Genomic DNA, 14613 nt, shown 5'->3' with positions numbered 1-14613 from the left:
AAGTAGCATACATGAACAATTATTACCTTAATAAGCTGGTCAAGTAGCAAACATGAACAATTATTACCTTACTAAACTGGTCAAGTAGCAAACCTCAACAATTATTACCTTACTCAACTAGTCAATTAGCATACCTCAACAATTATCCTTGCTATGCACAAAGTCAACCATTACCAGCACATTAACTTGCATTATGTTAATACCTTATACAGGTTTTTATCAGTTTTATGGCCAAAGGTTAAATTTTTTGCACAACACAAACCCATCCATCTGACAAAAAGTCTATACCTCCTTCATAAAATAGACAAATTAAAATTTTGAAACTTACAAATAGCTGAGTAGTTTTAATGCTTAAGCACCATGAATAAATTATATTATACACTATTATTATGTTATGTTTTAGCTGCACTATGCTCAGTTTACCTCTTTCACAGTAATATTGCACCTCTACATATTTTTTGGTTCCTGGACATGGATCACCTCCGAAAGTATCGTCAGACGCGCGGAACGAGCATTTTATCCTTCCGTCACACCTGGTTGGGACAGAAATGTATAGGGCATGCAATTGTTGTCTGCGTACAACAGATGTACATTCAATCAAATCTATAACTTGTGCACGCTATTTTGAGCGAATGTGTATTATTGATAATGATCATGCAGTATTATGAAGTGTACCTGATTTTTTTCAATTCAATTTTTTTTTTTTAATATTATTAAAGTAATGATATTCTTAAGACACTTATTAATTTCAGTGAAAGACATAAAAGATTCACATAAAATATTTAATAATGATCAAAATTTCGTGCACTAGTAATACTACAAACATGACATGACTGTGTGCATTACAATAAGGATCACATACCATCACATGCATTTTGTAAACTGGGGTGGAAAGGGGGGACGGAACATTCTATTTTTGGTATACTGTTTATTAAATTAACAAACATATTAAAAACAAACAGACACAGCAATGCATTATCACAACAACAAAAAAATCATACTACAACACAATGAATATTAAGAAGAAAACAAAGTGACAGTATGGTAACATATCTGAAAAGAAGACTGAATAAAGAAGCAATTTTTATTCATCAGGTAACAGCCCAGATATTGTGATGTTATGTTTTGCTGCTTTATTCTTCAGGGAACGGCCCAGATATTAGGATGTTATGTTTTGCTGCTCTATTCTTAAGGTAACAGCCCGGATATTACGATGTTATGTTTTGCTGCTCTATTCTTAAGGTAACAGCCCGGATATTACGATGTTATGTTTTGCTGCTCTATTCTTAAGGTAACAGCCCGGATATTACAATGTGATGTTTTGCTGCTCTATTCTTAAGGTAACAGCCCGGATATTACAATGTGATGTTTTGCTGCTCTATTCTTAAGGTAACAGCCCGGATATTACGATGTGATGTTTTGCTGCTCTATTCTTAAGGTAACAGCCCGGATATTACGATGTTATGTTTTGCTGCTCTATTCTTAAGGTAACAGCCCGGATATTACGATGTGATGTTTTGCTGCTCTATTCTTAAGGTAACAGCCCGGATATTACAATGTTATGTTTTGCTGCTTTGTTCTTAAGGTAATAGCCCTGATATTATGATGTTATGGTTTGCTGCTTTATTCTTAAGGTAATATCCCGGATATTACAATGTTATGTTTTGCTGCTTTATTCTTAAGGTAATAGCCCAGATATTACAATGTTATGTTTTGCTGCTTTATTCTTAAGGTAATAGCCCAGATATTACAATGTTATGTTTTGCTGCTTTATTCTTAAGGTAATAGCCCAGATATTACAATGTTATGTTTTGCTGCTTTATTCTTAAGGTAATAGCCCAGATATTACAATGTTATGTTTTGCTGCTTTATTCTTAAGGTAATAGCCCAGATATTACAATGTTATGTTTTGCTGCTTTATTCTTAAGGTAATAGCCCTGATATTATGATGTTATGTTTTGCTGCTTTATTCTTAAGGTAATATCCCGGATATTACAATGTTATGTTTGGCTGCTTTATTCTTAAGGTAATAGCCCAGATATTACAATGTTATGTTTTGCTGCTTTGTTCTTAAGGTAATAGCCCTGATATTATGATGTTATGGTTTGCTGCTTTATTCTTAAGGTAATATCCCGGATATTACAATGTTATGTTTGGCTGCTTTATTCTTAAGGTAATAGCCCAGATATTACAATGTTATGTTTTGCTGCTTTGTTCTTAAGGTAATAGCCCTGATATTATGATGCTATGGTTTGCTGCTTTATTCTTAAGGTAATATCCCGGATATTACAATGTTATGTTTTGCTGCTTTATTCTTAAGGTAATATCCCGGATATTACAATGTTATGTTTTGCTGCTTTATTCTTAAGGTAATAGCCCAGATATTACAATGTTATGTTTTGCTGCTTTATTCTTAAGGTAATAGCCCTGATATTATGATGTTATGGTTTGCTGCTTTATTCTTAAGGTAATAGCCCAGATATTACAATGTTATGTTTTGCTGCTTTATTCTTAAGGTAATAGCCCTGATATTATGATGCTATGGTTTGCTGCTTTATTCTTAAGGTAATATCCCGGATATTACAATGTTATGTTTGGCTGCTTTATTCTTAAGGTAATAGCCCAGATATTACAATGTTATGTTTTGCTGCTTTGTTCTTAAGGTAATAGCCCTGATATTATGATGCTATGGTTTGCTGCTTTATTCTTAAGGTAATATCCCGGATATTACAATGTTATGTTTTGCTGCCTTATTCGTCAGGCAACTGCCCAGATTTTACAATGTTTTGTTGCTTTATTTGTCAGGCAACTGCCTAGATATTACAATGTTCTGCTGCTTTATTCGTCAGGCAACTGCCTAGATATTACAATGTTCTGCTGCTTTATTCGTCAGGTAACTGCCCAGATATTACAATGTTTTGCTGCTTTATTCGGCAGGCAACTGCCCAGACATTACAATGTTCTGCTGCTTTATTCGTCAGGCAACTGCCCAGATATTACAATGTTCTGCTGCTTTATTCGTCAGGCAACTGCCCAGATATTACAATGTTCTGCTGTTTTATTTGTCAGGCAACTGCCCAGATATTACAATGTTCTGCTGCTTTATTTGTCAGGTAACTGCCCAGATATTACCGAGCTTTGCTGCTTTATTTGGCAGGTAACTGCCCAGATATTACAACGTTTTGCTGCTTTATTCGTCAGGCAACTGCCCAGATATTACAATGTTTTGCTGCTTTATTCATCAGGCAACTGCCCAGATATTACAATGTTTTGCTGCTTTATTTGTCAGGCAACTGCCCAGACATTACAATGTTTTGCTGCTTTATTCATCAGGCAACTGCCCAGATATTACAATGTTTTGCTGCTTTATTCGGCAGGCAACTGCCCAGACATTACAATGTTTTGCTGCTTTATTCGGCAGGCAACTGCCCAGATATTACAATGTTTTGCTGCTTTATTCGGCAGGCAACTGCCCAGATATTACAATGTTTTGCTGCTTTATTCGGCAGGCAACTGCCCAGACATTACAATGTTTTGCTGCTGGCAACTGCTTAGATATTAAATTTTTTGCTGCTTTATGCGTCAGGCAACTGCCCAGATATTACAATGTTCTGCTGCTTTATTCGGCAGGCAACTGCCCAGATATTACAATGTTTTGCTGTTTTATTCTTCAGGTAACTGCCAGATACAAAAATACAATGTTTTGCTGCTTTATTCTTGAGATAACTGCAGGTATTACAATTTCTTGCTGTTTTATTCTTTAGGTAACTGCAGCTCAGGTACATGTATATTATGATGTTTTGCTGTCTCATTTTTCAGGTAACATCCCAGGTATAATGATGTTTTGTCGTTTTATTCTTCATGATTATGTTTTGGTGCTTTAACCACTCTTCGGCAATAGCTGACATCTGATATTCTTAAATTGCAGAGAAATGGAGGAACAACAATGTGATTTGTAGGCATCAATATTAATGACATATATATATTGTTGATGGTGCTCCACAAATTTTACCACAAGGCAGAAAAAGTACCAGTATAATTTTATGATTGTATCTTTATGGCTAATGGGTGGAGAAAGGTTCTAATGATTGTGAAGACAGCTATAGGCTAACATGAATCACTCAGTCTGTTTCCTGGGAAGAAACCAGTAGTAGTGTCCAATAACTATGACATAGCATGTCAGTTAAACCAGCCAATCGATACCCAACTGACCAATAATTGTCCAGATAAGGCAGGGCCATGACCTCCAACAATCTGCACTTATCAACAATAGTGTTTTGCACTGTTTTATATATATGTATGCTTATAAACTGAGTAAAACAACCGCATAAAATTACAAGATGTGTTCTTAACTACTGAGAAAAGTTTAGACAAATTATGAAAGCAGAAATACTAAAATTTTCGCTAATTGTTGCTACGTAATTTTTTCATATTTGTTTAACACCAAAGTGACCATGAAGTTGAATAATTCAACCTCCAAATTTACTAATCAATAATATAAACGATATATGCAAAATGTTTTTTTAGTTTTAAAATAGGAAATATCATTACTACTACACAGAATCATTTTGAGTGTATAATATTGACACTATTTCTGATTCATTTACACTTTGACAAATTAATCTCCTTCCTGTGCGAAAAGAGTTAAATTTGATGCATATACAGATGCTTTTAAGAATTATTAGAAACACCCTGGTATTGTTTAAGGAAAAAAGACATCTCAGTTTAAAGAGATATAAATAACAAATGTTTCAAAAAGAATATTTAAGATCTTTTATTATATACCTATATAAAACACTGCATTTTTTAACTCAAAAATACAAAAGATCGGACAAAAAAAACATATTACACTCTGTGGCTTTCTGTTTCTGTATCACACACTAGACCGGGACTACTTTTTTCGATCGTACATGCTCGGTAATTTACGCCAATCTGGTTCTATTTTTAGATTTACCTGGTGATCTTATAATAAAAACAAATCGTTGAAATGGTATTATTGTTCAGTTGTAATGTATATTATCAGATAGCAGTTCTTAATTAACAGAGTTACAGATAAGCTGGGTATTTGTGTAAATACGCAGTTAAAATCATAAAAAACACAACTGTTTTAAAAATCGATGAGTAACAAAAAGCATAAGAAAGGGCAGAATACGCAATTCATTTAAAAGGGACACGTAATGTAATAAAAATGAGAATTGGAAATTCATTTTGTCTAATTCGGCGAACTCGATTCGGTCAATCTATTTTACTCAGTTAAAAATAGATAATGCTTTCCATAATTGGTCGATCATTTTCCGGAAGCAAGCTGGAAATAATTGGAGACCTCTGGGTTGGACTAAAGACACTCCCGTTGATTAACGAGTAAATAGGATGGTATACGATTATAGACGGATGCAGGCGGAAACTTAAGTGTTCATATGCAAGCTTTCCCGCGAATATGTAAAAAAAAAGAGGTTGAAAAAGGTATTACTAACTCAGTCAAACGCATTAACACATTATTTAAACCCACCACCATCGTCGAAGATAGTTGGTGACATATTGGATACATTAATTACAGAATCAGTACTGTCATGTGATGTTAAAGGCATCGCAGGGTCAATAATTGACCAGATTGTTTGTGGCATAGTTGTTCTAGACATTGTTAGTTTATGCTGTGTGTTAAATGTGTTTGTTTTAAAATTCTAGTTTATTTTGTAATGTGAACTTTAAACACTTAATACAGCAACTTAAAACACTCTGTTTCACTCATTTCTATTAATTGCATTATGAGTTATTGAATCCAATCACACTCATAAAACACAATTGCTCATTGGTGCTACTCAATTAGATCACAATGATGGGGTAATAAAAACTTGAAATACTCATTTGTAATGTGAGATACCCATTTTTTTTTCAAAAGTGTGGAGTTATACTCAAATACATTGGAATGTATCTGTAACTCTGATTAAGTAAATAAATGTTTAGCAATAAAACGTTGGCAGTACCGGCTCGATAGGATGACATCTCCGCCCAAATGCGATGCAATATTGCAAACCACATGTCCGAAGCAATTTCCACAAACACTTCAAAATGATCGGCTACTCAACTGTTACATCACTATCAACCACTGCGCCAGATCGCCACAGAAAAACAAAAACGTAGACGGATTTGTTTAATCAATATTGACAGTGATTGAGTGCCCTTAAAGTTATTAGTTCCATGAATAAAACTCACATTTAACAGTTCAACTGTTTCCTTTTTTTTTAAATGGCGGACGTTTACTTTCGTTTTAGTAAAGTCATAAGTTACGCCACACAATGGTGCGTTAATTAATTTATTAATATGTCATTCATATTTTGTATTGTACAAATATACTTAATTTGTACTATTTTGTCTAATTGCTTACGTGTTTGTGGGTTCGATGAAACGTTAACATGGTTTGCTGTTAAATTTATTCAGAAATAGTTTGAAGGTATATAATAAAAGGAAAATCATGTTAGTCGGTAAAATCATGTTAGTCGGTAAAATCATGTTAGTCGGTAAAATCATGTTAGTCGGTTGATCCGTGGTGTTGTATCACTTTGAGTTGCTTCGGTCTCGTGCGATACGGATTCTTCCACAAACAACTCGAAGTGAAACAACACCACGGAATCAACCAACTAACATAATATTTCCTATACATATTATGACTAAAATAATTTGTAACTTACATGTTGCTTGTAAGAACAGTTTTGCCTTTCATTTCAATTTGGTATTTAAATACATTACAAAGAAGGAATTACAGGAATCTATATCAACAATAATTATTTATTAAAAACGTGTACAACAGGTCAGGTCATTCTGACAAGGTCTGACAAGGGAATTGGATGAAAAAACAGCCAAAACTAATGATTTTTAACATTTTTTTAAACAGATGATAAAAGTTATTTTGTGGAATTTTGAAAGATAAACCTGTTGAAACACTAATTTTTAAGCTTTAAAATAGAGGCTGCGTTTCTATTGTAACAAAGTTCTGATGATATTTAGTAATATATTAAATCCTTTTAAAAATTGTCAGTATCGATTTTTCCTGTATAAGCTTGTGTGTACTTGTTGAAGGGCCCTTACTAATGGGTCATGTTACAAGGTAGACGTAGCCTTATTGCTATTGGCGTGGTGTCAATTTGAGAGGCTGAGAGAATCTAGTTCCCCTGCTGGGGTTCCAACCCACAACCTACCGGGTAAAAGGTGGACACCTTTATGGCTCACTCTCAAATGTCAAAGTCTGACATTACCATATTTATTGCTTCATGTATTGCTCCTTATATTTGTCAACTATGATGTAACAAAGATAAAATAATGTTTTCATTTTTTTTTTTATGAAAGGGGTGAATCACAAACATAATCACAAACAAATCTCCTTGTACATACAAATTAGGAAGAACACTAATCTTGCTTTTTAACATAAACCACATTACTTAGTTGTGGCCATATTAGAAATTCAGAATATGTGACCATTTTTTCCATAAATGTATATGATGCTGTAACCCTTCATAAACTTAGTGCTGATTGAACAAATATTTCTAAAAACATTGAAGTTTTTTATAATAATTTTCAAGATATTCACACTTCAATTTTCCAAACTTATTTCTTTCTTGCATTAACTTTATTAGGCCTTTTTTATTTGATTCTATGTTTTACGAACACCGCCGCTCAAAAAAAACTCATTTTTGAAACAAAATAAAATTGTGATTTCGTTTTTTTTTTATATCTGCCGATGAAACTTTATCGCAGCAAATCATTAAAAGCAGAGGACAGTAAAAATATTGGTGTAAACATTTCTGAAAAAGTTTAACCCAATGAAAAACATTCATCGGATTTGCAGGCTGGTGCTAAAAACCTGGTATCCGGTACCTGGTATCCCCTTGATTCTGATACCGAATTATGTTGATATCAGGGTTAATATCAGATGATAAATCCAAGTATCCACAGTCCGTTATTAATTGCTTTTTGACAACCAATGCATACTTTAAATAACACGGTATCAACATAGTCCGGTATCATAAACTATGATAACGGCTTTTATTGAAATCGATACCTGGTACTGGGTTTTAGCTCACCTGGATAATCCTTTGCGGTGACTTCCGGTTTATTTCCGGGTTATAACGAAGTATAATAAGAGCGATAAATTTGGACTAATTATCGTTCCAGGTTTGTTATTATTTATTTATTTCTATTAGATTTGTCATTTAAATGAGTTTATTTTACATTATTGTGATATAATTTGAAAGTCATGAGCTATAAATTGCTTGACTGTTTACCTGGACAGTTTAGTTCTGGTGGGTGGGGTAGATGGTTCAGAAAAGACTGCGGTTACTATTCTTATTGGAGTATTATTAATAACAAAAAATAACATCTATTCTAAAACCTTTGTTTTGAAAATTAACACAAATAATACATTAGGCTGTTTTACTATCTGACAGTGATAATCTATAATGAGGAATCTGTATGTACATTACCAGGTACTTTATAACTATGTAATAGTCTTATGAATGAACATTATATAAATCATCATCAATATAAATTATGATATTTATACTGCTCTGTGTGTTTTATTACTATGTACTAAAAATTTTACTTAGAAAGAGTAATTATGTTATGCTGTCACCTTTGTAGGGTTCTCGGCTTCTGAATGATTTGTTACTAGTTAGTTATGTTTAAACATTATGATGGCCACCGGACTAGTCACATACACCCAGGCCTGCAATTAAATCGGGGTCCAGATTGTCTTAAAACCCATCCATAAATAAGTCTGAGAGTAACTTATTTTTTTTATAAAAAATATACTTTTAATGTTCCATTCCTTTCTTTACAGATATGATTCAAATATGCTGATGTTATCTACTGAGACCATCACTTTCAATGAAGAGCATCACTACAATCGGTTGGGCTGCTAGATTGGTAGCAACATGATGTAAGCTAGTGCCTGTTGAAACTATTGTTGGTTGGGCATATATTGCTTACTGGACGGCTATATTGGATGGACCATACCTGTTGGTTGAACAACAGTTACTATAAATGGTTGGACCGGAAGTGTTGGTTGGACCACCAGTGTTGTTTGGACTGCTTGTTGGACAGAATGTGTGATGGACAACTAGTATTATTTGAATCACTGTTGGATAGACAGCTTTTGTTTTATCAGACAGCTAGAATCAGTTGATTTACAAGTTCCTGGATCGCTAGTTTCTGGCGGAAAAATATTCCCTGTATAGAAGGAAACAAAAAAGCTCTGTTGCTAACTGTAACTATGACATGGTTGGTGAATTGGTATCAGACAATTTGCAGCCAAGACAACACAGTGAAGTGATAGCCGATTCCTTAAACTCTAAATGGCAAATAAATAAATTTACTGAAAATAGTTGATTTTTTTATGTCACTTGTCTATTATAACATGCATTTACAAAGTTTAAAGAGTGATTAATGAAAATATGAAGTGAACTTGTCAGATAAAGCAAAAACAAATGTGCACACACTTACATAGTTTCTTGACATTAAAATAGAAAATCATAGAGAATACAGCATAGCTTTCGCTTTTCTGTGTGTTTTTTTCCGACCAAAAAATAAAATTCCAGAAATGTAATTTTATTTTTATTTTTATTTCCTCCTCCTCCGACACTTCACAACTCTGGCCGTTTGTAAAACATATAATTAAAAAAAAGGCCTTACGTAAAAATCAGTCTGATTATGAAATATCATTTAAGATGATTTTTTTCTTCATTTTCTTACAAAAAAAAATAATCAGAAATTAAGGAAAATATCCTAAAAGGTCAACTTTAAAAAGACCAAGCAATCAGTTTACATCTCACAAGAGACATCTTGGAACAAAGCCCTCATTAACTGGAAATGTGACAAACAGCCTTTATGCAAGACAGATTCTAAATTCCAATTATTCAAAATTAAGCCCCCAAAACTGACAGACAGATTGAGCTCGCCTTTGTTTGGGAGAACCCATAATCAAACAATTTGAAAGTCTGCTGTCCCAAAAGAACAAAAGATAACTCTAAAATTCCAAAAGCATTAGAAATGTGGCTCTTAATTAATTCCAATATTCTTGGAAAGGAGACTATTGGGTTTTTTTCTTTTAACAATTTCTTTACAAATGGATTTGCAATGAATTCCAAGCAAATTCTCTGAAAATGATAGGATTGGAAGAAAAAATCACAACACTTTAGATAATGTAATTAACAATATTTATTTCTGAAATTGATGTTTTCTTTCTTTCAGAATTCTGAAACAACTCATTGTTTACTCTTTCTGCTGCAAAGTTCATGCCCTCCTCCTATAAACATTGCTTATTATTTAAGTTCTTAGTATATTTACACAAGAAAAACAAACAAGGGAAACAAAGAATGAACCCTTCCCTGGCTTCATTAACATCCCCTACAATGCCAGGCAATATGGAAAGTGAGGATAGTTCAAGGTTCAAGTCCACCTTTTACTAGTGATGAAACAATTATCGAGTACAATCGATAAATCGTCGCTGACAATGCTATGTCGGCGACAATCGATAGTGGTTGTCCAAACTCGATGTCGCTAATGTTACTTCCGGTATCTACGTATTTTTTTTGTTTTGTAATTAAAGTCGAGTAAATGTCAATTTTTCCTTTCGGTAAATTCCTGTTAAGTTCATTTTTACAAGGATATGACCACTCTCTTAAACAACTGCGATGAATTCAAACACTTTAGCTTAAAAAATTACAAACTCTCCCAAAATTACAAATGTTTTTAATTGTTTGCATATTTCATAAATCTTCATCAATAACCTGTCTCTATGATGTAGATGGTCCGGTCCTACCTGCAAATACCGGAGATCCCGGTTCGATGCATTCTGTATTTGAAACCTTTTTTGATACCGTTTGTAATAAACTAATTAACTTTTTTTGTGGAAGATTTATTAAATTAAGATATTCTAATGAAATGTTTAATATAACAGGTTATTGAATGTTAAGCTGATGCACAAACAGTTACTATGCTTTAAAAGTAGAAAATGCTATGGTAACTTGCTTGATGCAGTGTGCATCATTTTGCAATAGATGTGCACTTATAAAGTATGTGTTGTGTTTTTATGTGTTTTTGTTAAGTTACTTCGGACAGAAAAAGGTAATGGAAGTGTAGTTTCTGTTGCAAAAAGCATGACTATAGCATCACCAATACTCATTCCAAGTTTAACCATTTAAATGATCATGAATACACTTTGTATAAAGAATGTATTCCTTACTGATAATAATATGAACTATCGATTATTGTCCGATAGTAAATCGAAGTGCTTGGTCCGATTCGATTCGATTATCGATAGCAAATGGAGTCCGATTTTCAAACACTACCTTTTACTGAATAAGTACAAAGTTATTTATTTGAACAAGTCATCAACATGATAAATTATGTTGTCCTGCTTGGAATTGAAAAAAAAAATGTAACAAATCCAGTTTGAACATGAGCACTGTTGTATTTGAGACTGTCTATTAAGTAAATAGGTATGTGCCCCAAAGCACAATTAATTCTTATTTTATTAATTTAAAACTTACCTAAAGTATCATTTCTTTAAATAATGTTCTCATGAAAGATTGCTTGGCAACACTTTCTTGAACAAATGAGAGAAATATTTTGTTGTTGTAGATCATCAGATGCCAGGTGGTACATTAATAATATTTATAAAAGGACATGATCTAAACATACCACCTACGAACCTTGGATTATCAATTAACAGCAGACTGATTTAGATCATCCTAATTTTCATCACCACCTGTTCCTAAATATGAATGTATAACATCAGTTTACTCTTTAAGCTGTATTCTATATACTTGAAACCAAATGTTTAAACCCAAAAATCTAATGATAAATAATTGGTCTAGTGTTGATTATTTCACTTTGGCTTTTCATGACCTTCACTCAATATTGATATGTTAGCTGATGGGCTTGTCTGCCATACTTTTCATTGCATTTGAAGAAAATTTAGTGATAAATCTCATTGCAACATTCAAACAAAACAAAAAAAAAAACCATTAAAATGCTACATGTACACAATTTAAAGTATAGCAATACTCAAATCTACAAAAGGTCACAATGGCCCATGCTTGTTGCTGTAGAAACATGCTTCTCAAGCAACGGACCTTACCCAGGTAACAAAAATAGGTAATCTGAAGGTATTTTGGCGTGTTAGGGCAGGGATCGCCAAATATGGCGCTTGAGGCCTGTACGTCACATGAACTTTTGTGATCACACCTAGAAGGATTAGGGAAACGCTCATTGTATTCATACTACAAATTTGTTATACCAATTCTGAAAACAGTTGATATAGCACTGTACTTACAACAGCTACTGCACCAGTCAATTGTTACCACAGCCCCCCAGGTCCGCGGGTATACCGGGGATAGCCAGGGAAATGGGCCATGTTTTTACCTTCCAGGTGGCCCCACAGTGCCGGGTGGTTTTGTCTTTGTGCCAAAAATAGCAGGTAATGGGTCTTATCTAGGGTCCCTGGTGTGGGGGGGGCATTTGGCGTGGATTCTACCAGCAGTTCGCCCCCGCAGGATGGGTATTTTACCCGGGCGTTGTGCTGGACCGAAAGTCAAAGTCCCCGCTATTCCCCAGGCCGGGGGGGGGGGGGGGGGGCGTGGTTACAATTGACTGGTGCATAAATAAGATGTAAATAATGTAATTTGCTTCTCATCAAAGTAATATAAAAATATAAAAGCTGGTTTGATATGTATAAATAACAAGTTGTAACACTTAACTTTATTTACACATATACTGAAAACAATCTCTTTAAACACCCTTTTACATTTTACACTACTTAAAGATGCACCCTTACACCCAATTAATAATTTTGTTTTAATATTCCAAAAAGGATGAACAAATGTCAAAAACAATGAATCTTATGAAGGTTACCAAGTTTAATTTGAAAGATTATATGACCATAAAACACGGTATTTCCACCTTCTGAGACTATATAGTAGACCACAGTAAATCTTTTTAATTCACCAATCATTAAATATTTTTGCGCTTTCTGCTATTAAATTCACAGTTGCAATCTTGTCATTAGTAGTAAATATTTTCCATAAATGCAATATTTATTACGTAGTTTAAGGTTTATCAGTGAAAATATATATTTGTTATACATGTGTATGTATTGATTTGGAATAAGAGTGTCACTTTAAACCTCTGTTCAGAAGATCTGCATATTATTGTGTTCATACCTTTCGTCTTCAAATATATTTAAAGCTTTTTTTATCCGAGTTCACATGATCTAATTTTATCTTACCTCTGGCTGATGATACTGATGGACTCCTCTGCACTACACTGCACATTCCAGTCTTTGTCGATACCACCCATACCGCAAACATACAAACTGAACCGCCCATAGTTTGCCAGCAGGATCCGGATCCGCTCCCCCGGAAGCTTGCATTGAAGATTGACGAAGCTGTTCTCGCACGCAAAATTCTTACGTTTCTCATTCTCAGGATAGCGGGCAGGGTCTACAATGTCATTTCAATAGTATATGTTAATCATAATGAACCAATGAACATTGAGAATTGTTCATTTTTTTTTAATTTAAAACCTGTAGAATGCTAGCTTGCTCATCATTTATAAAGATGGATGAGTCCTTCTAAATTGTGTAGAACATGAACAGTGCATTCCATGTAGTGTGTGCATGCACATTAAACCTTCTTTGGCTATTATTTACTCAACAAGACACAACTTTAACTCTTAGGCCACACCAAATTAATGTTTCGTTCCATTGAGTGTTATGTTGAAGAATCAGTTGGTGTATGAATCATGTTGGAATATGGTGTTGGACAAATCAGCAAGTGCATTGTCATTTCTTTGGAAGAAAACATTCGATTTGGATGAAACGTCTCTGTGGAAACGACAGTGGCGGTGGGTGGGGTAACGTGAATTTTCGCGGAAGGAAAGCCAGAGGACGCGAAAAGACTTAGTGTACACTGAGCTCTTTCTTCTGGACGTTGCTGGGTGCACTTCAATATGTTATTGTTTCATTTCCTCGATTTCATGTTTTGTCAGATGCTTTATGTCAATTCCAAATTTCGAAATAAAACGTCATCATTGTCATTTAATATTTCTTCAACTGTTCCATCCATCATAAAATCATCTACATTAAAATCAATCAAATTATCATTGCTTATTTTGTTTCAACCGCTTTACTGCAGATTACAGTTTTGAATGTTGCCAATAATTTTATGATTTCATTGAAAAAAATAGTTCCATACTAAATATGCCCCGACCATTAGTATTATTGCCCCGAATGACAGGACAGAACAAACGCACGCAATTTCGATGGAAAATGCCATTGCACTTTATACAGAAATAATGTGAAATTGATAAACAACAACCATCTTTAAGGAATGAAGTGTTAATGTAAATATTGCATGTTAATTCCCTGCCTAGCAAGATGGATTCAACATTGTTAGGTCTTATGATAGTTTTGTTTCAAAATGACTGTTCAAGCAATTGTGTCCCGTTCTTTCCTACAGATAGCGTATTTTATCAGAGTAATTGCAACATTTCAAGCACATTTAACACAAAAGATGAAACAAAATAATTATACTGCCCTTTAAAACTAACATTAAAATATAA

At 33.8% G+C, this 14613-nt stretch overlaps 1 protein-coding gene across 5 annotated transcripts in view; it reads right to left on the bottom strand.

Moving 5' to 3' along the window:
* LOC128213633 (adhesion G protein-coupled receptor L3-like) overlaps window positions 1–14613 on the bottom strand; it is a 214121-nt gene that overhangs the window by 129781 nt on the left and 69727 nt on the right. For 3 of the 5 annotated variants that reach the window (XM_052919611.1, XM_052919614.1, XM_052919612.1), the window contains 2 exons: window positions 13280–13493; window positions 424–533 (listed from right to left, as the gene is read on the bottom strand). In XM_052919611.1, coding sequence (XP_052775571.1) covers window positions 424–533; window positions 13280–13493 — 324 coding nt within the window. Of the gene's footprint in view, window positions 1–423; window positions 534–12133; window positions 12241–13279; window positions 13494–14613 lie in introns of those variants that run through there. The other 2 variants (XM_052919613.1, XM_052919616.1) reach the window with 2 other exon arrangements.

The sequence above is a fragment of the Mya arenaria genome, chromosome 13 (assembly GCF_026914265.1).
Source record: "Mya arenaria isolate MELC-2E11 chromosome 13, ASM2691426v1".
Taxonomy (NCBI): domain Eukaryota; kingdom Metazoa; phylum Mollusca; class Bivalvia; order Myida; family Myidae; genus Mya; species Mya arenaria.
Note: the sequence above shows the minus strand (reverse complement) of the source record. Positions and strands in the feature narration are given on the sequence as shown.